Source organism: Vanessa cardui, chromosome 18, assembly GCF_905220365.1.
Source record: "Vanessa cardui chromosome 18, ilVanCard2.1, whole genome shotgun sequence".
NCBI lineage: Eukaryota > Metazoa > Arthropoda > Insecta > Lepidoptera > Nymphalidae > Vanessa > Vanessa cardui.
The window spans coordinates 8,851,912-8,875,772 of record NC_061140.1 but is presented as its reverse complement, the minus strand read 5'-3'; the positions used below and the strand labels follow the sequence as shown (position 1 = coordinate 8,875,772).

The 23,861-nt window shown below is 32.5% G+C and overlaps 1 protein-coding gene across 5 annotated transcripts in view; it reads right to left on the bottom strand.

Annotated features, from left to right (window-relative positions):
• The window catches only part of LOC124537623 (high affinity cAMP-specific and IBMX-insensitive 3',5'-cyclic phosphodiesterase 8), a 231,674-nt gene that overhangs the window by 5,781 nt on the left and 202,032 nt on the right, over window positions 1-23,861 (bottom strand). For 4 of the 5 annotated variants that reach the window (XM_047114510.1, XM_047114512.1, XM_047114511.1 and 1 more), the window contains 10 exons: window positions 7,051-7,108; window positions 5,351-5,518; window positions 5,031-5,233; window positions 4,011-4,194; window positions 3,290-3,466; window positions 2,991-3,023; window positions 1,741-1,833; window positions 1,127-1,378; window positions 579-795; window positions 90-271 (listed from right to left, as the gene is read on the bottom strand). In XM_047114510.1, the coding sequence (XP_046970466.1) occupies window positions 90-271; window positions 579-795; window positions 1,127-1,378; window positions 1,741-1,833; window positions 2,991-3,023; window positions 3,290-3,466; window positions 4,011-4,194; window positions 5,031-5,233; window positions 5,351-5,518; window positions 7,051-7,108 (1,567 nt within the window). The remainder of the gene's footprint in view (window positions 1-89; window positions 272-578; window positions 796-1,126; window positions 1,379-1,740; window positions 1,834-2,990; window positions 3,024-3,289; window positions 3,467-4,010; window positions 4,195-5,030; window positions 5,234-5,350; window positions 5,519-7,050; window positions 7,109-23,861) is intronic. The other variant, XM_047114508.1, reaches the window with a different exon arrangement.

Genomic DNA, 23,861 nt, shown 5'->3' with positions numbered 1-23,861 from the left:
GATGCACGCGTTCGAACCACTGGGCCATCTCGACTCGCATTTTAGACAATTACTTTTATCTGGAGTAAAGATAAGGTAATTTAACGTACGTCAGTGTTCATGTTATCCTCCTTGCTGCCGTTGGACTTGGCGTAGAACACGTTGACGAACTTGGCGAGATGTTCGAAGTGCTTAGTCATCTCCGTGGCGAGGATCATGTCGATGACGTTGTGCCGCACCGACTTGTACGTGTCGCGGTCGAGATTCTTGAATATGTTCACGCGATCGTCATCTAGAAATTAATGAAATTATTAGATAACACTATTATTTTCAAGAAGACCAAACTATTTTGAACCAAAGGAATATGAACGATCTCTCTGACGTAATATTATAAGAACAGCTTAAGAACAATTAACATTAAAATTTTGGGCTGTTCAACATTATAATTACCACTTTAAACAATTGATAAAAAATCGTGTTTTTAATTGTGTTTTTAGTCTGTGTAAGAGTTATATGAGTAAACTTTTGGAGTTTATTTTACCATGTTTTACTGTGATAAAAAATCAAAAAAATTAAGTATATAGGTTCGGTTTCCTTACTGAGGGTAAGTTTGAAGGTGAGGGCAGCGTGGTGAGACTCCAGCACGCTGACATCATTGTAGAGGATCGCGAGTGAGTGTCGAGAGTTGCAAAGGAATGCAGAAGATGTTCCAGGATGATCGATGTCGTGAGCCGCGGCTGCGATCAGCGCCGCAGCAGCTTCTAATGGCTCTAGCAGCATCTTTAGACGGTCCTTCTCTATGAAGAATGCTACGGCCTAAACAGAATAGTTCTTCATAAAACATGTCATACAAATCATAATTTATATACAAAACAAATAACAATAATAATGATTGATTTAGTTTGTCGTGGTGTTAACTGATTTCATAGTGTTTGATTCATACCAAGGCATATTATATGATGTGTATCATAACTAAGTAAGTGAGCTGTTTCAATCATATTATACGAGTAACTTAAGTACAACTGAGTTGAGAAATTATACATATAGTGAACTATTCATTAAATAAAAGGAAGAGGCACGAGATAACAGATATAGTTTAAAAGCTTAGTCGTATTGGGAACTTTAAAGTATAAAAAGGAAAGTATACCTGCAATACATCAGCTGCGTGTGTTGAATTATGATAGGTGTTGACAGCGTGGTAGTTCGTCTCAATAACCGTCAGCCAGTGTAGGAGGGTTCGTTCGTCGCATTCTAATGTGGAACAAACGTCAAAGCGGCCGCCCATGAGCGTGAGGCCGAGGTGCGTGAGCGGCCGCCCGCGCGTCAGGTCCTCGAGACGGAAAATCTCAAATTCCCAGCTGAGAGCCGTGTCTAGAACTTCGCGTAGTTGACCTGTTGTCTGTTGAACATGAAAGAGTTCATCAGTTTAGTGTTATGAAATAATTATTTTTAAGAGTTAAAATCAAAAATCAAAATGAAAATATACTTTATGCACTTTTTGATTCGTCATGTAACAACAATATTAAGTGAAACTACTACCGATTCGGAAAGTAGATTCTACCGAGGAGAACCGGCAAGAATCTCAGTAGCATCAGTCTCAGTATCATTTGTAGTCCAGCTATTTTTATAACAAGATAACAAAAATATAAATAATATTGTAAGTAATATATGGAACATTTCAAAGAAGTTTTTCCTTGTAACTTAAATTGAAGGGAAATTTTAAAAAGTAAAAATGTACTATGAAAGTACACAATAACTTACTTTATGTTTCATATTAGTCCTGTTGGCTTGAGATCTGACAACTGTGGAGTCGTTACTGCTTCTTCGTGACGACAGGACATTTGTCGCGCCTTGCTGTGAACCATAACACCAAAAAGTTTGACTAAGAAACCTTTGCTGGATTTTATATACAATAAAATATATTTATTTGCTGTCAACTTATATATTTATTAAAATCATATATTGTTAATATAACATAAAATATTTATTATAAACTGTACATATACATATATAAAACAATACAATACACAAAAGTAATTTTATTTCGAACAGTAATATTAATATAATACATCAATTAGTAGATTAGTAGCACTAAAACATGATATGGATTGATATATTAATAAATAAAATTACAAATAAATACTGGTTAGTATTGAAAGCTTCGTCCAACTTGTTACAGAGCATGTTACAAGAGCCAAAAGGAAAACGTAGAACTTGCAAACTAATCTAACGTGATTAGGAAATCGAGCAACAGAAATCATTTTGATTTTAGATTTGGTTTCGATAATTTCCAAAATATATTTTTGGGAAGAATATCAAATTCATTTATTTATTTTTATTTCATTAATTGTTTTAGTTTGGTTCTAATCTTTGTTAATTTTTTGACCCTACTTGGTCCTTCTAACCGGATTTTTGTTAGTACCTACTTCGATTTGCTAATAGATAATTAAAATGAAACGAAAAATGTCTAAATTAAAGTTATTAAAAATTTATATTACATGTTCTATACCATTAAATACTATATTTAGAAATACTGTTTCTTCTCTATAGGGTATTAAATAATAGGTCATTTGTTTGTTTAGATCTTTTAAAATATGCAACAGATTTAAATGCTTATCATTAATAAACAGAGGAATTTAATAGGAAGCTATGGAAATTTATAGGTCCTTGTATCGTAAGAAAAACGCTCTGATTTTCAACAATCATAATCGGAAATAATATCGGAAATAAGATTGTTATTTTTTTTTGTTTTGTTCTTCGAACTAAAAGTTGTACATTGACCCTTACTAGACACAAACGAAGCCGATAATTACAACCAAACAACAACGCTTTCTGCAATTTAATGTCTTTTTTTTTTTTAAATCTAAACCATCAAAATGAATTCCATAGTATTAGCAAACATAAGATTATGGCGCGAATTTTCTGAAACTATGTCATTGAAGCATCAGAAAAGAAAGTTTAAGACGATCACAGTAGAGGAAGAGTGTTCGTTGTAATTTCAAACCTCCTACCATATAAAAAAGGTTTGAGTTCACTTGCTCCCGCTTTCCCAGGCCGAACAGGATCATAAACAGATAAATAATAGTTAGTAAGTTAAATTAATTGCAAATAAGTTATTATATAATAATATAATTTTTAATAAAATAAATTTGTTTAGTATTTATAAAAATTAATTATTTATTTTTAATAATTAGACTAAATATATTATTTAATATAATAATACATGTTAACAATATATAATAACGAAAAATATTTGAATTTACTTAAATAAAAATAAATTTTATATACACATTGTTAAATTTAAACTCACCGACAGTAAAGCCCCAATAAGGTCAGTTGCAATTGGGTCTTCGGCCCTCATTTTTGGGTCTTCCCTCATTTGTGGAGAGTACAACTCCGACGTCCGTAACATGTCAACGGCACGATCTATGCAAGCGATGGTCGAGGGCGGAGCGCCGTCTGTTGCCGCCGAAAGGAGGGAGATAACCTAAAAACGCATATTTTTATATTGAATTAATATTTTGAATATTACTTATATTAAAAATATTAGTTATATTATTGTTCATTTTTACGCTCCGGTCTTGATAAAGAAAATTACATGAAGGAGTTTATTGTCTTCTCAATCCATTCAATGGTTATTTATTTAAATTATGAAATCCATAAACAACCGAAAAAATGGGTGATTCAGAATTAGAACAATTTCTGTATAGCGTGGGGTAAACCGTAATTAATATAATTAGACTATCGTCATTTATTTAGACAGGAGGGCTGGCGCATTCTTTGTCCTGAAGTACAGGTACAAGTACAGGTTAGGAGGTGGCCTTTTTTGCCAAAAGGTAAATGCATTTAGCATTCTTGTCACCATCCCAAGCGCTCATGGTTTGTAAAGTAATAATTTTTAATATTTATTTGTATAGTTATAGCTTAAACGATAATAATTCTAAGGTAAAGAAATATAATTTATTTCAAATATTTGATATTGACTTGATTGATATTGATTTTTTGTTAATAAAAAAAAATATATATATTACCTTTGTAATTGGTGCTTCAAGTGGTAATCCCTGCAGTTTAGCGAGTGAGGTACGACGCAGTCCATCTGATGCGACGGAGCGTACATCCAACGACCCTCGTCGAATGGAGTGCAGCGAGCCACGTGCTCGTTCACAGTCCATAGCATTGCTGGGTTCACAAACAAACACGACGTGTGAAGTGCTCCTAGAGAAACACAGCGGTCGTATATTCGTATAGCCATAAGTAGGAACTCGACTGGAGTCATCTTTAAAACAGCTTTTTATTGTTTATAAGCGAGATTTTTAGTGATTTATGAATAGCAATGTATTATTCTCGTGGTTAAGCATACACATAGTTTTGGTGGGGATATATTTAATTTTTTGGTTGGCGGCGAAGGAAAACGTCATGTAAAAAATTACCAACATATATAGAACAAAGTGGTGGAATATGCTTCAAATGTTTTTTTTTTTGAGGAAAGGAGGAGGCCCGCATATTTTAAAATTGTGATATTACTTTTACGTTTTATTGATCTAGTAAGTAACATTTTTGTAATAACAGGTTGTTTTGCTTTCAATGTCTGAATGGGTACCAAACAAAAACTACTGCATAGAACTTCCACGGTTTTTTTCATAAGTAAATATTACTTTTAACTATCAAATTATATAATGATTAATTGATTATGCGGTTTCAGTATAAAGTGCTAGAAGATACAATGAAGTCATCTATTGTGAAAAATTGAATGAACTTCCTAAACAGCCTAATATCTACATCTATATATTATATAAATAAATAAATAAAATATGAGACAACATCATATACACTCTGATCCCAATGTAAGTAGCTGAAGCACTCGTGTTATGGAAATCAGAAGTAACGATGGTACCACAAACACCCAGACCCAAGAAAACATAGAAAACTAATGGTAATCTACATCGACTCGGCCGGGAATCGAACCCGGGACCTCATAGTGGCGTACCCATGAAAACCGGTATACACACTACTCGACCAAGGAGGTCGTCAGTTATATGTAATTTTCTTACTTGTTTAAAGTTACAGAAGATCCCCGGCAAGGAAGCAGCACGGGATCGGGAGCGGCACGTCTTCGTATTAACACAGGGGCTTCCCAGTCACGGACCCCGCTGGCCGCCAACCGCAGGGCCTCACCGCTGACCGCTTCTGTCAAAGGCCTCGGAGCTTCTTCTGGTCTCCATCCGACAACACGGCACCACGATTTATTTGTGAGCTGTGAAAACAAATTCAATAAAGATTGAGCATTTGCCAAACAAAAGTGTTAAAGTATCAAAACTGTTTTTAATTTTTCTGTCAATATCTTACCAGCGTATCTACATTGGATACTAACCAGTATACGCTGTTGGTCATCAGTGACAGCAACTAGGTCTCGACAGCGATCCGTGGCTGCCGTCAGGGCCGCGACGGCGCCGACTTGGGCCCGCGTCGTAGCGGCGGCGGCACGAGCTTGCAACATTTCAGCACACCAAGCTGTTGCACCTAATGTCTCTACCATTACCTGATAACGAAAAAATAGATATAAGATATTGGTCCATTAGCGACTATTTAGTTAAATACTAATGCCGAGGTGATCTGGTGGTTAGAACGCCTGCATCTTAAATAACGATTACCGGTTGAAACCCAGGCAAGTATCACTGAATTTTATTTACTTAATTGGTGTTTATAATTCATCTCGTGTTCCGTGGTGAAGGAAAATAACGCGAGAAAACTTGCACGTGTCTAATTTCAATGAAATTCTGCCACAAGTGCATCCTCCAACCCACATTCGAGCAACGGGGTGGAATACGCTCCAAATCTTCTCCTCTAAGAGAGAGGAGGCCTTAGCCCAGCAGTGGGAAATTTACAGGCTGTTGTTGTTTGTAGTTCAAATATCTCTTTATTTTATTATTGACGTGACACTCGAATGAAAAGTCAGCATTGTTTAACAAAACATCAACATTCAAGGCAGAAAACATAAATAAATGAAACTTTGATTTGTTTGGTAGTTACATTAAGACAAAATAATACAATTTCATAGCTACGTAACGTACGTGAAGCTTGACCAAAGATCACGAGTTAACTTCAGGGCAGGCGCCCTGTAATTCCACAGCGCTTAATTACCGTCTGTCATTTGAATCGAATGCGTCGTAACTAATTCTACAATGAATATTCAACGGCTGGTAATTGAATAGTTTAATGCAATGAGCTCCAACACATATTATTACATCTTTAAAAAAATACAGAGTAATATGAATCAGAGAGTTGAATAGGAAAAACGTCATTATGAGTACCTATAAAAATCCAATAACTTCAAAATCAACTTTATTTAAGTAGGTTTTTAAAAGCATTTTTGAATCGTCTACCACCGGTTCGGAAAGTAGATTCTACCGAGAAGAATCGGCACGAAACTCATTAGTTACTCTTTTTCAACATTTAAAATTATAATCATGTTAGTTACATACAACTATATGAAAGTTATATATTTTTTTTTAAATAAATTGAAATATCACTCAATGTATTCGACTTTTATAAACTGGTGATGTAAACCTTCAAAATTTTATCGGGCGCAATAAATTAGGGCCGAAGGAGGAACAGGAAGTAGCTCTATAACTTCTAAGTGATATATTAAGTGAAGCTGTTCCCAACAAAGTTGAAACATTTACAGTTGACACTATAACTTACAAAGTTACAACTTCATTCCAACTTATGCAGCGAACTTAAATATGTAATTTTAAAATTTACTCATTAACATAAAAAAGTCTAAGTTAACTATTTTCCATATTCCTAATATAAGTTACTCTAACCTATAACTTAACGTCTGTCCGTTCGTCTGTTACATCCTATTCATTTTTCATTCATTCATTTATTCATTCATTCGTTAAATCCTTTTTATTTGAATTAAGTATACTTTAAATTAAATATATAAGCACGGTATAAATTAAAGAGAACAACTTATAAGAAAATAAATTTATATAAAAAAAAAATTAAAATGGGAATTTGTACTAGTATTAATTTAGTTACATATAATAAAGTATCTTATTGTATACTCACCCTGTTGAAGCCGGCTTCCAGATACGGTATAACAGCGAAGTCATCTTTGAGGTATGCGCTGAAATAAAGATATATAAAACATTCAGTAAATATAAAATACAATATTTTGCTTTGTAAATTTCTTTTACCTACTAAACTATATCTATTAATAAGAATAATGGCACTTCTTTACGTATTAAGTTCTTTGTCACGATAAAGGTGGGTACACGTTAACCACGCGCGGCTTATGTCCGAGGTTGCATAACCGCTAGTAAATCGTAGCTTCTGTGCAAAACATCGCGTTCGGGCACGCCCCTTTGTTGTCATTTTGTACATCACACGACATGCCGTCAATCAAGACAACAGCTGGTAATTTTTATTTCATTCACTCAATCGTTTCATTACTTAAGAACTGAGATGGCCAGGTTATTAGCCCTGAATTTTCATGTGCTTAATTCGTGTTTATAGGATATATGAAAATGATATTTTTTTCCTATCTGACACCCAAAACAGACTTTTAATTTTATTATAATAAAATAACAATGCGCTTTTATGAATCCAAATTGAAATATTGGAATAAATTTCTCCAAATATTTTAAAATTTTTATTACATTTTATAGTTTATTTTTCACTACAAAAAATATCGTATAATATAGTTCGTATATACCTAAGAGTTTAGAGAATTGTAATATATGCAATATTTCTTTGTTATAATATATATTTAAACGGACATAATATCATACTTAATTCTAGTATCAGTATCATACAATTTCCAGCATAAACCTTGCGTCCCAGAATACTAATTGTAGTATTTGATAGGCTATGATACGTGACGTTGCACACACAAATCCTGCTCGAGTTCCCAGTGCTCCATCAGTAATCCTATCCGGATGGAAATAGACCGATACTGTGGGCTTGTGTATCTTAAACAACCTCCAACAATATTCGATACTGTTGCATTACAAACATATTGTTCATTGTAAACGTGAGTAATTGTAATACGCACCATAAGATTATATTATTGTAAGAGAATTTATAACATTATATATGATTACACGGTTTTTTTTATTGGATTTGAATAAGGAACATTTTTTTCTTCATTACATAGTATAAATCTGTTTGTCCCCGAGTATGCTTAATTGTTTTTTTTTAATAGATAGTGATTCAAAAGGACGGCTTATATGTATAATTCATGCATAATATAGGAGAGACTATTATTTTAGAAATTTATAATGAGATGTCGTTAATAAACACATTTTTTTTGCGTTTTCACTGTAAAAGCAGACTGAACCTTATAAAACAGATCAAAATAAATCACTTTAAAAAGATCTATAAAAAATATCAGTTACGTCAATCTCTTAGGGATAACCTGCCATAACAAATCTTTATTCTCTATATTTTTCGACAAGTAATGGCTTATTTACGAAGTGATTTTTTAAGCAATACAGCATTTATACTCAATCAATATTGCCGTTTACAGCATTTAGTTTTAGTAAATATTTTCGAAGAAATTATATATTTAAAAAGCAGGAAAATAGAAGTAGTAATAGTATAAATACATTCAGTGACAACATTGCAACCGTGAAAAGCCAGGCGACTCGTTAGTCCATTAAAAATGTATACTTTTTCATTTGTATATTTGGAAAGCCTATTATTTTTAAATCGATGTGGTTCACTGTATACAATTTGTTGATCTTAATTGATGGTCACGGATTGTATCAAGGTAGTTACCATGAAGGTTCGACGGTAGATACCGCCCTTGAATAAGAGCACGTGTCGTATTACATTCTCCATATGAGTAGTTAGTTCTAAGCCTCATCCTCCAGAAAGCCTTAGCCAATCAGTGCAATATATATATGACATTACTAAACTTCCTTTGGTTATAAATTCTCTTGAACTAACGATGTCAACTTACACTCACTGATTTTATTTGATAAACATAATTTTCAAAGTCTGCATAACGAAATGCTTTGATATATCAAGGCACTGCATTAAACGAACTAAAAACTCATGAAAATTTGTAGTAGAATTTTCAAATGTTATTTTCAAAGATATATTAGTAAAATATAAATATGCACATTTGATTATAAATGTTATTAAATTTGTATTCATTCTTGTGTAAGTGATTTTCTCTTTATAACACTAGTTATTATCCGCGGCTTCGCTTGCGTTTTAGGTTGTTGTTAGTCACGTGTTAGGCAAAAGTAGCTTATGTTCTTTCATGGAGATCAATCAGGTTTGCTTATACCAAACATCAAATTCGGTTCATTGGTTTGGTCGTGAAGGATCGACTGACAGACACACAGAGTTACTTTCACATTGATAGTATTAATTATATTTACTTGGTGGTAGGCTTTGTGCAAGCCCGTCTGGGTTGGTACCACCAACTCATTAGTTATTCTACCGCCAAATAACAGTCCTCAGTATTGTTGTGTTCCGGTTTGAAAGGTGAGTGAGCCAGTGTAACTACAGGCACAAGGGACATAACATCTTAGTTCCCAAGGTTGGTGGCACATTGACGATGTAATTAATAGTTAATATTTTTTACACCATCATTGTCTATGAGTGATGGTGATCACTTACCATCACCCATAGTTCATTACCATCACCCGTAGTTTCATCATAAAAATATATATATATATATATATTGTCATATTTACAGGGAACGTAATTAGATGATTAAAATTGAATTGAATTTGTTTAAATCTCTTTGCTTATCTATTCTTTAAAATATATTGTAGTTCTACAACAGATATTAAAGCAACGCCACACATGGGATGTCGTGACAATGTTGTCGTTTCCGTTTGGCTCAGACGTCGCGTCGCGTCGTGACAACTACCATAGACTAGGAAACATTTAGAATGAATAGAACTCATTTAATTTATACAATGGGTTGCTAATCAACCGTCTAGACTCTAGACTGTAGAAAACTAGACGACAGGGGTTCCACTCCTTTATGTTTAACAATCATTTTAACTTTTCTCTTGGGTTTTTCGTGAAGTTTTTCAAACGATTCTTTTATAAAACACGACTTCGCAAGGGAGCAATTTGTTTATTTACGACATTACATTAGAAACTTCTAAAATTATCAGTGTTTCTTTACTATATTGTCCATTTATTATATATTCTTCCTCCCGAATCACTCTATCTATTAAAAAATCCGTTACACAGTTTTAAAGATTTAAGCATATATAGGACAGACAGACAGCGGTAAGCGACTTTGTTTTATACCATGTAATGATTTTTCCATAACACAAGTGCTTTAGCTACTTACATTGGGATCAGAGTAATATATGTGATGTTGTCTCATATTTATATATATTTATTAAAGAATGCACTGGATAATACGATTCATCACACTGTTTTGTTTACACAAGGTGAATGCTGTCATTAATAATCATTATACATTTACTTTATTTTTTCTTCAATTTTTTTAAAAGAGAAAAAGGACTAACATTGAGAGCTGGAATAGCCCAGAGCCATTGATGTTGGCCTGTTCAAACCCAAGAAGCACCATTGAATGTTTTTAAATTTGCGTTTATTTTATTCATCAAGGAAGGAAAACTCTAGTAAAGTTTCTTTAGTTTGAATGTTGTCTGTAACCAGCAATTATTATAGACGGCAATAAGAGAAACATTAGATAAATGTCACAGAAATAATCACTTGGAACACGACTAGCGATCGTAAATGAAAAATAAACAGGCTGTCAGTATCGTTTCCGAGTCAACGAGCTGTGAGCGGCAAAGATCCAGTCAAAAATATATTACGATAAAACGCGCTTCACCGACTCCCTTTGCTCGCTTTTAACATTTTTTTAAACCATAATACTTCAAAGGATTTTGAATAGCTGCCGGCGGTATCCTTACAGAAAATATTTCCTTGTTATAGTAAGTTTTCAATTTAGATATTTTATCTGGATTTATAATTTATTTTATAAATACAAAAATCATTTGAAAGAAGGCGGTTTGTTTTGTATTTATTTCAGTTATAAAGCCTAAAATGTTTAAGGTGTATTCTATTGTAAAGAATATCCACTACCGACACTAAATAACGTATAACCACTCCGTAATGGAAAATGAATCCATGGATCAGTTAACTGAGGCAATGAATAAGATATTTAGACTTTAGATGGCGTTATCTTGTTTGAAATATCATTTTACATTGTTTTATAACGAAATATCGTCTAGTATATTTTAAAATATATTTTTAAACCTTTTGTTGAAAAGCCTTTGACCATAAAGAAATAATTGACACTGAATTGTTTTCCTTTTATATTTTTTTCCTGATACAATGTCAAAGGAATTAATTAATATGTACTCTAGTTAGGTAGAGTTTTTAAGCTGTATTTTATTCAAATAAAATATGTTTATTTTGATAAATTAAATATATACTATACGTTTGAAATATACATTGTATCCAGAAGAACTGTCAAAAAAAACCGAAATAATTCTTCAGTAATCAAATAAAATATTATGTATATCCTTCTTGAAAATAATGTACTTTTTGTTATTATCTATATGTCACCGTAAGATTACAAAATTCGTTTGATTACAATCTGACGAGAAAGATTGTAATCTTTGATGTATGATGTATAATTGATAATTTTAAAAATATCTGGGAGATTTTATGAATCTACGTGTGTCGTGACTTTTACTTTTCCAATATATATAATTTGAATAACATTACTATTTACTTTACATTATGTTTATTTGCTTGTCATTTTGTATATTATTCATAGAGTAATTTTTATTCATGGTCTTACTAAATATTTTGTAACTTTGCAAATAATTTGCATTCCCTTTTAGCGAGTCGAGTGTTAGTTAGTATATAGGCTCTGTAGTATAAGCGTGATAAAACGATGACACGTGAAAGTATAGAAATGACAGCGAACATCTATGAATGACAAAATAAAAATTAATTAAATAGTTTTTTTTCATTGAAACTTTATATTTTTTCTTAAATATAATTTAAAAAGAGATGTAACAATAAGAAGTATGTTATGTTATCATTAAATAGTATAAAACAATGTCGCTTACCGTTGTCTGTTGTTGTCAATTATGCAACCGATTTTGATGCGGTTTTTTTAATAGATAGAGTCATTCGAGAGGAGAATTGTATAATATATGAACAATATAGTTAAGAGATGCTGTCAACTTTAGTAATGTGATTTAAATTTATAAACTAATTATTTAGTTTATTATGTCTAATTACTTTTTTGTTCCATTTGCTGTCGAAACGCTTGGCCCTTGGAGTAGTGGTGCAAAAAGCTTCATCAAAAGTATAACACCTCGCCTCATTGCCTCCACTGGTGACAGGAGGGCTGGTTCGTTTTTTGCCCAGAGGATCGGAATTGCGATTCAACGGGGAAATGCTGCTAGCATTCTTGCCACCATTCCACGCGGTCAAGATTTATACAGTAACTAGTTTTAGTTCATATTTGTATATATATATTTAAGCATTTAATGTTGTTAATTCTTATGTTAATAAAACTATTTATATTCTTTAGTATATTTAGTATTAGCATTGCACCACCAGATGCCGGATCGGGTCGCTGGTTTCATGTATAAATTTGATATCAATTCCAGTATATTTGGCGTTCAGTGTGTTTTAGCGTTGTTCGAACGAAGGTAACTTTAATTGAATGTTGACGGCAAACTGTTGAAAAGTTTTGTATAGCTTGTCATGTCGGGTCAACAGCGCTTGTGGTTGACAGGGTTCGGGCCGCGAGCTTGATCAAGAATGTTCGTGTTTGTGGTTTGAATGCTCTAACAGCTGCGAGAAGGTGGGTGGGGGGAATTAGTCTTCATCTACTAGTTAATACAAATGTATGTATCAGATGTCAAAGTAGGGTTGTGAATAAAATCAAATCAAATCAAAATGTGCTTTATCGTAATTTTACAATTATATTAAGTGATGCTACTACCGGTTCGGAAAGTAGATTTATCGAGAAGAAACGACAAGAAATTCAGAAGTTACTCTTTTTCAACATTTAAAAATACAGTCATGTGTAGTTAGTTACAATTATATATGTATGTATGTAAGGATATATTAATCCTGCCTGGAAGTCTACAAGTATTATTTCCACGTTTTTTTTACTGTCTGGTATGATTTTGTATTGAATAATACAATGTACCCATTGTGATTATACACATGAAAAGTTAGGGGATAATTTAATAAAAAATTATAGAAATACATAAATGAAGCGAATATATTTCGAAAGCAATTATGATCTATTAATATCCGATATGTAAACAAAATATTTGTTCATCAAGCATTTTTAATATCCTTTATATTGAATTACATAATATTTTTCGAACTTATCCTCGTCCATAAAGCACATTATTATTTTAGTGTTGGCAACATTAAAATAATAAATGTTTAGGAAAACTAATAAATACAAAAACATACTTAAAACATTAAGGTAATATAACTCGAAACACCGACGTCGTAAGTTATGTCAATTTCAAAGTTAAGATAACTACGTTGAAGTTTGCTTCAAAACTCGAATGTGAGTCGCTATATATTTCTGCTGCACTTGTTTAAAACTTAGTGTATTCCATATTTTATTAGATTACCCGTGGCTTTGAGCCGTCTCGACTACGACTACGACTAAAAATTACTTTTATGCCATAGATGGTGAACAGGACATCTGCACCACCGACGCTTACAGATGCGTTGATGACCTTTAAGAAAGGAGTACAGTCTTTTCCTGAAGGTTTCCAAGTTGTATCGGTTCGGAAAAACGCCGTTAAAAGCTTATTCTACAGAGTGATTGTACGAGACAGAAAATGTCCTATAAATCTCGCTGTTGTGGATTTTCGGACATCAAGGTGGTGCGGGTGAATCTATATTGTATTAGATGTATGATCAAATTATTTTGTATAGTTCTTACACGAACTTATATGTACTCTCTATAAATATAATGTCTATGGTTTAGTACTGAAAATGCCATAAATATTAAATTGGGGCCATAAGCTTAGCGTTACGTCAAAATGCATCAGATTGTCGTCGAAATGATTTTTTTAGCAGCAGTAAAATCAACGTGCAAATATAATAATACCAAACCAGTTATTGAAATTGATTACATCTTGATGAAATTTATTGTTTCCCTAGAAATTCTATTTGCCCGTTACAGCCTTCATTGTCATTTAATCCTCTATGTCCGCCTAAGTCCCGGGCTTCTAAGTCAAATTCAATAAGGAACCATTTACTGACATAGTTCTTTTCGTATTTTATTCCTTTAGTTAAAGTTTGACCTTGAAATATTTTATGGATGCACGCGGTAGCATATCAAGCCAAGTTGTATAATTGTCTTTAAGAATTTGTAATAAAACTGATAGCTGAAAACGCAATTTCGTACTGGAATTCAAAATAAAAGCAACAACTTTGTTTTCATGCGTTTAAGTTGTGTCAATAATAAATATATTTCGTGCTCTCTGGAGAAAAAACACTACAAAGAAGTCTGTATACGTCAGATGACCTGAAACAGATGACCAGCAGTGAGACTTTATTCACAAGTATATAATTAATTGATTTACTCCTCTCTGTTTTATTTGTCACTAAACAAATAAATAAAAGCAATTTATACGTCGATCCTTGCTTGTTAACAGCAAGGTGTGAATGACCTTATATAAATTTCAGTGACCGAAGTCGGTCTGAAAACCTTTATGGGCTGTAAAAGGGATTGCCCCATTAATGGTATGCGCCGAGCCATATTGTAATATAATTCGCTTTGTACATAATCGTTTTATATTACAGGCTAAAGTAAAAATGTTCCCGGTTAAACGTGTCGTTGTTCTACTAAGAAATATCTTTTTTGTCCTCGGAAAAGGGATGTTATGATAACCACTGAAATTCTTTGGTCGTGTTTTTTTTCTATTTATGACATATGTCGTAGTCCACAAGTAACAAAGGACACGTGTATATAAAATAATTTTAATAAAAAATATTATACGGCTAACTAAATTTTATATAAATATTTTGCAGAGATACAAAGTTTTACTTTTATTTATAACAATATACATTCTGACATTGATCCAAAATAAAATAAAAAAAAAAAACAATCGAACATGCTTTATTTTTGAATTTCGAATGTAACTTTTGTTTAAAACATATATTCATTATTTTAAAACTATGAAAGAGGAAATAACTTTATCAGCTTGTTTTGAAATATACTACGTAGTTATCAGTGAGTATTGATAAAATTACGATTTACACGGTATTGCGTTATATTGATTTGGTTTTAATAACATATTTTATAACTTTGTTATAAACAAATAAACTTCTTACTTGATTTTAGGACTATGCACAAGCCCATTTGGGTAGGTAGCCTCTTATATAATATTTTACCACAAAGATATTGCCACTTGCCACCATTCCACGCGGTCAAGATTTATACAGTAACTAGTTTTAGTTCATATTTGTATATATATATTTAAGCATTTAATGTTGTTAATTCTTATGTTAATAAATATTTTATTCTCTACAAAGATATTATACTTATTATTGTTTTGTTCTGATTTGAAAAGAGAGCAATTTAAATTCACTACAGGCACAGAGGAATAACAGCACATCTAAATTTTTAAGGTAAGTTATACGTTGGTGAAGTATGAAATGATTAAAATTTCTCACATCACCATTGTTTAAATGTCATCAACTTTTATGACCTTCAGGTAATCTATTCGTACGTCTATCTAAGCCATAATAAACAAAAAACAAAAGGTTTTAGTGAAAAATTAGTCTGAAGTTTTCTTTTATAGGTTATCGTCATTATTTTTACGTGTGAATGATTTTTATTTTCAAATGAATTGATAAAGATGATTTGTAGACACAATTTATTTAATATAGCTGCCCGTGACTTTGGGCGCGAGTGAATTTAACAAAAAAAAAAAAAACAATACAAATTTATATTTACAAATTTTTATAGCCTAAGTTCTTCATTATTACGCTAAAATCGTTACAGCCGTTTCAGAGATTAGCCAGAAGTAACAGACAGACAGAAAGACTGATGAAAATTGTAAAATATGTTTTTTGGTACATGCACCGTGTAAACATAGGCATTTAGTAAAGATGCGGTTATTTTAATAAAACAAACACATACATATACATATGATACACAAACTATAAATTATATTATTACATTTATCAAACGCTCTATGATAAGACGTGAGATTAATCAAATGTTTTCCTATGAAACCGTAAGTTTTAAATTACAAAACATTTCATACGAAATTTGATCAGAAGCGCTCGGGTTTATTTGTCCCCGGTCCGAATCGAATAAACGTCTAACGCATTATATTTATTGGAAATGGGAAATGCAATGTTGGACAAGAATCAAAATTCAGGCCAGTTTATCGCGTATAAACCATAAACCGTTTTTACGGTCGCGTTTGAAATGTGTTACTTGTTTTGCGTCAGAGGTTTTATACGATACTACGAACTAGCGGCCTGTCCCGGCTTCGCACGGGTCGATATAAGAAGACTTTTTTATATTTTTAAATTTTATTTATATATTATTGTTGTTTTATTAAAATTATTGAAATATCTTTATTATTGAAAACTCCCTGGCGGCTTGATTTTTTCCGACATGTTTTAAAATCGTTCTGTTTCAACTTATTTACGCAAAAAACCTTAAAGAATTATATACCTTAATTTGGTGGTAGGGCTTTGTGCAAGCCCGTCTGGATAAGTATCACCCACTCATCAGTTATTCTACCGCCAAATAACAGTACTCAGAACAGTTTTTTTGTGTTCCGGTTTGAAGGGTGAGTGTGTCAGTGTAACTACAGGCACAATGGACATAACATCTTAGTTCCCAAGGTTGGTGGCACATTGACGATGCAAGGAATAGTTAATATTTCTTACAGCGTCATTGTCTATGGGTGATGGTGACCACTTACTATCAGGTGGCCCATATGCTCGTCCGCCATCTTATACCATAAAAAAAAAGAAAACCTAAACCTTCCTGACGAACCACTCTGTCTAATAGTGAAAACCGCTTGAAAATGTTCAGTAGTTTTGGAGTTTATCGCGAACATACAGACAGACGCGGCCGGGGTATGTTTTTTATAATATGTAATGATATTAATATTTTTGATGTGTACCTTCAGGGCGGATTCGTTTTATGTCCCGAGTAACATTAAAATCTAATTACGATGTACATAAAAGAATATATTCGTGAAAGTATAAGCTCTTAACAACTTAAGTAGCAAGTTATTTTTGTAACGTGAAAATTGTTTGTACATTTTGTGATGTATCGAGTTAATTTTAATGACGTTGAAACCTTTTAGTTTTATGTTGTGATATGACCTTTGTTTATTCAATAAAAAATGATAATTTTTTAAAATAATAACGGCTATTATTAGTGCATCTGGTGATGTATTTTATAAAAATAATGGTTTTCATTATATTCGATTTTTTTAGGTTTCCCTGTATTGAATGTTATTCGTCCATAGACAACAGATTCCTTAAAAAAAACTTGCATAGTCGCAATCACAAGATCTAAGTACTTATGCACTCTGCACGGAATCGTGGACTATTTAGCATTGATCTATGTCATTAGCATTAGAATAACTGGTTAGTGGTAACCACCTAACTCTACCGCTTAAACTCTATTACTAGTAATCAAACGACTTTCAAAACGACTATGAATCTTAAATTTTAATGCAAATCTGTTTTGCATGATGTCGAAAGTTTTTGTGACTATCGGTTAATCAGAGTGAGACAGTTTTGACGAGGCTTATATGACGTTAGGTTTAATTGTAATTGGTATTAATATGTAACTATTGTAAAAAGTCTGCCTTCGAACTAAAAGGGCGGTCGTTATAATCTTACATGCTGTCTAAACAAGCCGTGTAGCTATCCTATCTGTGACGTCACGTCATTACAAAATGAATGGAGTTCGGTCCTTTCCAGGGCCCTAGGGCATATGAAAACATGGGCTCTGGTTGGAAAGTAGAGAATAAACCTAGTAAGAATCGATATCACACAATGAGCAGTGGCTATGTGGCTAGCATTGAAAAAAATATTGACATATACTAATATTTATTAGTTACTTCATAGTATAGAAATCGTGGAATCCTATTTCCATGAAAATAGTACTAGATACACGTCAAAAACATAAGTTGAACATAAACATATATAAGTTTTAAAATTAATATATATTTTTAATATTGGTTCTAAACCTCTATTGCTCCTCTCCTTTAGAGGCCCAAAGCATCGCTCTGTCTTGCCCTGTCTTAGCTACGCCACTGTATCTGAGGATCTACCTGCTCCTCAGTGACAGCAGCACAAACGATTGGTTTTGTAGCTTCCAGATATAAATCGTACGTACTCGTACTTCAGATATAATCAGTTTGCTCCATTCAACACTAGTAAAAAAGCCTCTAAATACTGGTGTTCTAGTTATTTGACCCCCGCGAGAATGTGAGCCCCGGACCCCGTGTGCCCTTATAGTGACGATGGTTTTGTGTAATTATGTTAATCTTATCTACATTTTTTTAGATAGAAGTATATAATATAAAGTCCCTATCGTAATTGTAATTAGATTTATCATTATCATTATGCTTATTAATCTAAGAACGATAGTTGTGTAATCGACTACCAATAAAATATGTAGTTTAGAATAAATATAATACGGACTCGTGGGTTTTGTAAGAGCTCTTCAAATGTACTTTATTGAGTATTCCGTAATAAAACATGATTTAGTGTAATAAATTATTTATGTCTGACTGACGGGCGAAAGTAAAAAGTTTTATGATATACGATCCGATCATTATTACCCAAAACGGCAACTTTTCGCTTATAAGCATCTTTATAATCCTATAATATTTATATAACTCAGTCTTAACACTAGCAGATGTTTCTAGGCGTACTCGTTGTCTGTGTGAACTTAATTTATACGATAATTGTTATATTTTATTCCCGGGTTGATAATTAAATTACAACTAGAGAGAGACCTGTGAAATATTCCGTTAATTAAGATTCGTAGTTAAGTTATAATTAGTTGCTATGGATTCTCGGAGATTCCGTTCTGAACGGTACTGATTGAGTTACATAAAAGGTTCTGTATGTCTCGATATTTTATAAGTTTCTTTCACAAATTCGAAATGTAAATATCGGTCAAGTGCGACTCCATCTGCTTGCATGGAGGGTTTCGTATTGTTGCAATAGAAAATATAGAGACTTTTTCCTGTAGTTATATTTTTAAAATCAATAAAAGCAACAAGACATTCGTTACTCGTGTGTATGAAATATGTTTTTTGAAAAGTTTCAATTTATTAGCTGTACTAAAACTGCAATAAATTGCATTGTTACCTGTACCGAAATTGTGTGTTCGTATTTAAAATAAATTGGTTGAGTGAAGGTGGTATAAAATGTAATTGTAACATTTCTCGATTTCGTTTAGCAGGTGCTATATACGTACACAATAAATAATAATTTCGACGGTGCAAAAGAAGAAAGGCGAAAGCGTCAATTGGTTTTTCGGAAAAACAGGCTTGCTAACGTAATTTTATACGTCATTTAATTAAAAACGCTTTAGACAGGTTAAATTATCCGTTACTGTCGATATAAAATTAATTTGATGGTGGTATATTATCTTTTTTTTAATTCATAATGTTCGTAGTTAAAACAATAAGTTATACTTGTATTTTTCAGCTTTCTACGCATTATCATTTTAAACCACTAAGAGTAATTCAAAATATACTTTATTCACGTAGGCTCTTGAGACTACTTTTCATTTCATTATACATGATTCAGTTACATTTGAGGCCACCACTGGTTTGTATATGTTAACTGAACTTGGCTTGACATGCTACCGCGTGATTTACCTGATAAGGACTGGTAAGAAACTCCTACTGAGTTTTACTCTATTCAGACAATCAGTTACATAGATTATTAAATATGATAATCGAGTTATTACAGATCCTTAATGTTATCAATAAATAAATTTAACGCTTCTATATTTTTACTGTGATTTTGTGAACCAGCTATAGTAAGAACCATATTTTAGGAAACTTTGACTATTAAGCTTGGGAACTAACATATTACGTCCTTTTAACTTGTAGTTACACTCGCTCAACACACGAACTGGGAACCAATAGTACTGATGGGTGGTACCATCATAGACGACTTTGTACAAAGGCCTACCACCAACACCCACCACCAGATAGTATACTTAATAATGATTTTGTTTTAAATTAATATCACTGAGTTTCCCTAATTGAAATATGTAATATGTTTTAATTTTGTAATTAAAATCAGAATTAATTTATTTAGCGATTGCGTCACCGAATTTTATATAATGCTGATATGAATATGTCAGCTGTTTATAACGATAATTACAGAACGCAAAATATAAAATAAATCATACATTTATGTTGAAGCTTGTTGACGCCCGCGGCTTCTCTCGTGTTTTAGTTGTTTGGTTATCATGTGTTAAAAAAAGTAGTCTGTGTCCTTTCTTGAGAGTCGAGATGGCCCAGTTGTTAGAACGCGTGCATCTTAACCGATGATTGTGGGTTCAAACCCAGGCAAGCACCGCTGATTCATGTGCTTAATTTGTCTTTATAATTCATCTCGTGCTCTGCGGTGAAGTAAAACATCGTGAGGAAACCTGCATGTGATAATTTTCATAGAAATTCTGCCACATTTGTATTCCACCAACCCGCATTGGAACAGGGTGGTGGAATATGTTCCAAAAACCTTCTCCTCAAAGGGAGAGGAGGCCTTTAGCCCAGCAGTGGGAATTTACAGGCTTTTGTTGTTGTATGTCCTTTCTTGGAGTTCAAATTTTGTTCATACCAAGTTTCATCAAATTCGGTTCAGCGGGTTGGTAGTGACAGACAGATAGACAGACTCACTGTCACATTTATAATATTGAGTATAGATTTCAAGAAACAAAACATTACCAGTACTTTTATACCCCATCCATTACGACTATTAGGAATTGAAACATACCTATATACATATATACCTTTAGACCGTTTTCGTTGAAAGGTCCAAATTATAAAATAACACGATAAAGAAGATACATGACCATCTTTTACCGTTTATTGAAGCATTTTGCATATTGATTCCCTGTTATAAAGAAAATTGAGCAACACACTAAGGTAATGGCGACATGCATTTTAAAATATGCAAAAAATATCGATCCCCCGACTGCCGGTTGGAGTTTGTAAAATAAACTACATACAGACACTTGGGGCGTCTTATCGTTAATACTTGTTCGATTTCTGCTAAATGCATAATGGATTTACAGTAAAGTGCTCGTGTTAAGAGGATTTAAGGTTTTTATTGCGTTCTGTACATACGTCATTTTATTTTAAATATAGTTTCTTTATTCGTCATAATCATTCCATTTTCGAATTTTACTTTTTTTTGACGACCTCCGTGGTCGAGTGGTGTGTACACCGGCTTTCATGGGTACCCCACTCCGTGGTCCCGGGTTCGATTCCCGGCTGAGTCAATGTAGATTATCATTAGTTTTCTATGTTGTCTTAGGTCTGGGTGTTTGTGGTACCGTCGTTACTTCTGATTTTACATAATAAAAGTGCTTTAGCTACTTGCATTGGGATCGGAGTAATGTATGTGATGTTGTCTCATATTTATATATTTATTTTTGTATTGATAAAATAGTTTCTTGTAGAACGCAAAGGTAAATATCGATAATATTCGAAATTAATTCATAAGTGCGCTATGTGTTATTTTAAAAGAAAAAAAAAAATGATTTAAGTATCTTACTTGTTTTTATTCACGTTTGCGTTAGTATATTATTGACGATTGTCTTCTCAAAGAGTGGATACCGTCTCTGTGACAAGTATTATGATTATTGAGTTCTTTAGAAAGATACCATCTTACAAAATTAGACTTCACATATTACGGAGTTAGTTATATTTATTAAACCTCAACAAAAGTTTTTTCTAAAAGTTTTGTAATGCTCAAACAATTAGCCTGCAACCTTTTAAAGAGGTCTCGAATAGAAATATTATAAATTTATATTAAACTTTAATTTGTAAATACTAAACATAATTGTACATATTAAAAAACATTTCTAATTTTTTCAGAACCAATACTGAGGTGTTTTTGCATTTTGAAGTTTTTATTGTATTGTAACCTCCAAATTGGTAGGTAATAAATAGTGCAATTTTTTATTTTTTATTTTTATTTTTTTTATGGTATAGGTTGGTGGACGAGCAGATGGGCCACCTGATGGTAAGTGGTCACCATCACCCATAGACAATGACGCTGTAAGAAATATTAACTATTCCTTACATCGTCAATGTGCCATCAACCTTGGGAACTAAGTTGTTATGTCCCTTGTGCCTGCAACAATACTGAGTACAGTTATTTGGCGGTAGAATAACTGATGAGTGGGTGGTAGCTGCCCAGACGGGCTTGCACAAAGCCCTACCACCAAGTAAACTAAGCTTATTGGAATACATTTTATTTTGACCTTAATAAAAAAACTTGAAAAGCTATATAAACATGGGTACATGTATATTGTTGAATAATTAATATTAATAATTAAATTTTAAGGTTTTATTTGGTTTGAAGACCTATTTTGATGTTTAATTGTTAGTATAATATTTAATTGTTGTTGTTAATAATATTCCGATAAATTATTTTAAATAATAGTGGTCATTCCTAGATCAGACTTAGCGATCTTTAAAATAAACAAATGATATCTATTAGGCTATCAGATATTTAAAATCAAAATGTTCCATTGAAATAAGTTCCTATATGGATCTAATTTCAATGGAATATTTTGACTCAAAATTTTTGAGTACTATCATTAAGAGTTGTAAAGGAACTCATGCATTCGTATTGCAAATCGATGTTTCTATATAAAAATTACTAGTTGTATATAAATGAATGGCATTATCTCAATTGGTATCATTAAAGATCGCTGACATTTGTACAAAATGGTCGTATAATTTTATTTGAGCTCTATTGGGTTAGAGGTAACAATCAATCGCTCCCGCTATTCCTTTCGCTTCAGAGAGACGACAAATGACCTAGCCTTCCTACGATTGCTAGCGAGCATCGTTTTCAAGTTATAAGTAACAAGCGATCCGCCACAAAATCAAAATAAACATAAACTTTATTCAAGTAGGCTTTTACAAGCACTTTTGAATCGCCATTGTACAATTACATTACACAATTACATTGTGAAGCTACCACCGGTTCGGAAAGTAGATTCTACCGATAAGTACTGGCAAGAAACTCAGTAGTTACTCTTTTTCAACATTTAAAAACTACTAAGTCATGTTAGTTAAATACAATTATTTAGATTAATATATCCTGCTTGGAAGTCAACAGGTAAACACACACACACACAGCTTCGCAATATATACCTACTAAATATACTTCACAATGTATTGTTTGTATATACAACGTTCACAGTTCACAAAAACAACACAAACCGCTATGTCAATGCAATGCGATCTGTAATATCTTCGAAAATATTCATTAAAATACGTGTGTAAAAGACCATATTGATCTATATTAAATGCACAATGTTTTGCATATTAAATTGCATAAGAATTAATGCTCTTTTACTTTACCTCTTCGTAAATAAACCATTATGTTTTTTAAAATGAAAGGATAATAATGTTCATTGTGGGTTATGACTAAGAGTCAAATATATACCACCATTATTTTAGTTACGGTAAATGGTATATTTATCATATCGTTTTTTAAATATCTCAAGTAAACAATAAATCCTACGTGGGTGTGGAAAATAAAAGGACACAAGTATAGTTTTAAGTTCATTTAAATTATTTACGCAAGGTATCATCGCATTTGAACACAATGACTCAACAGCATTCAGA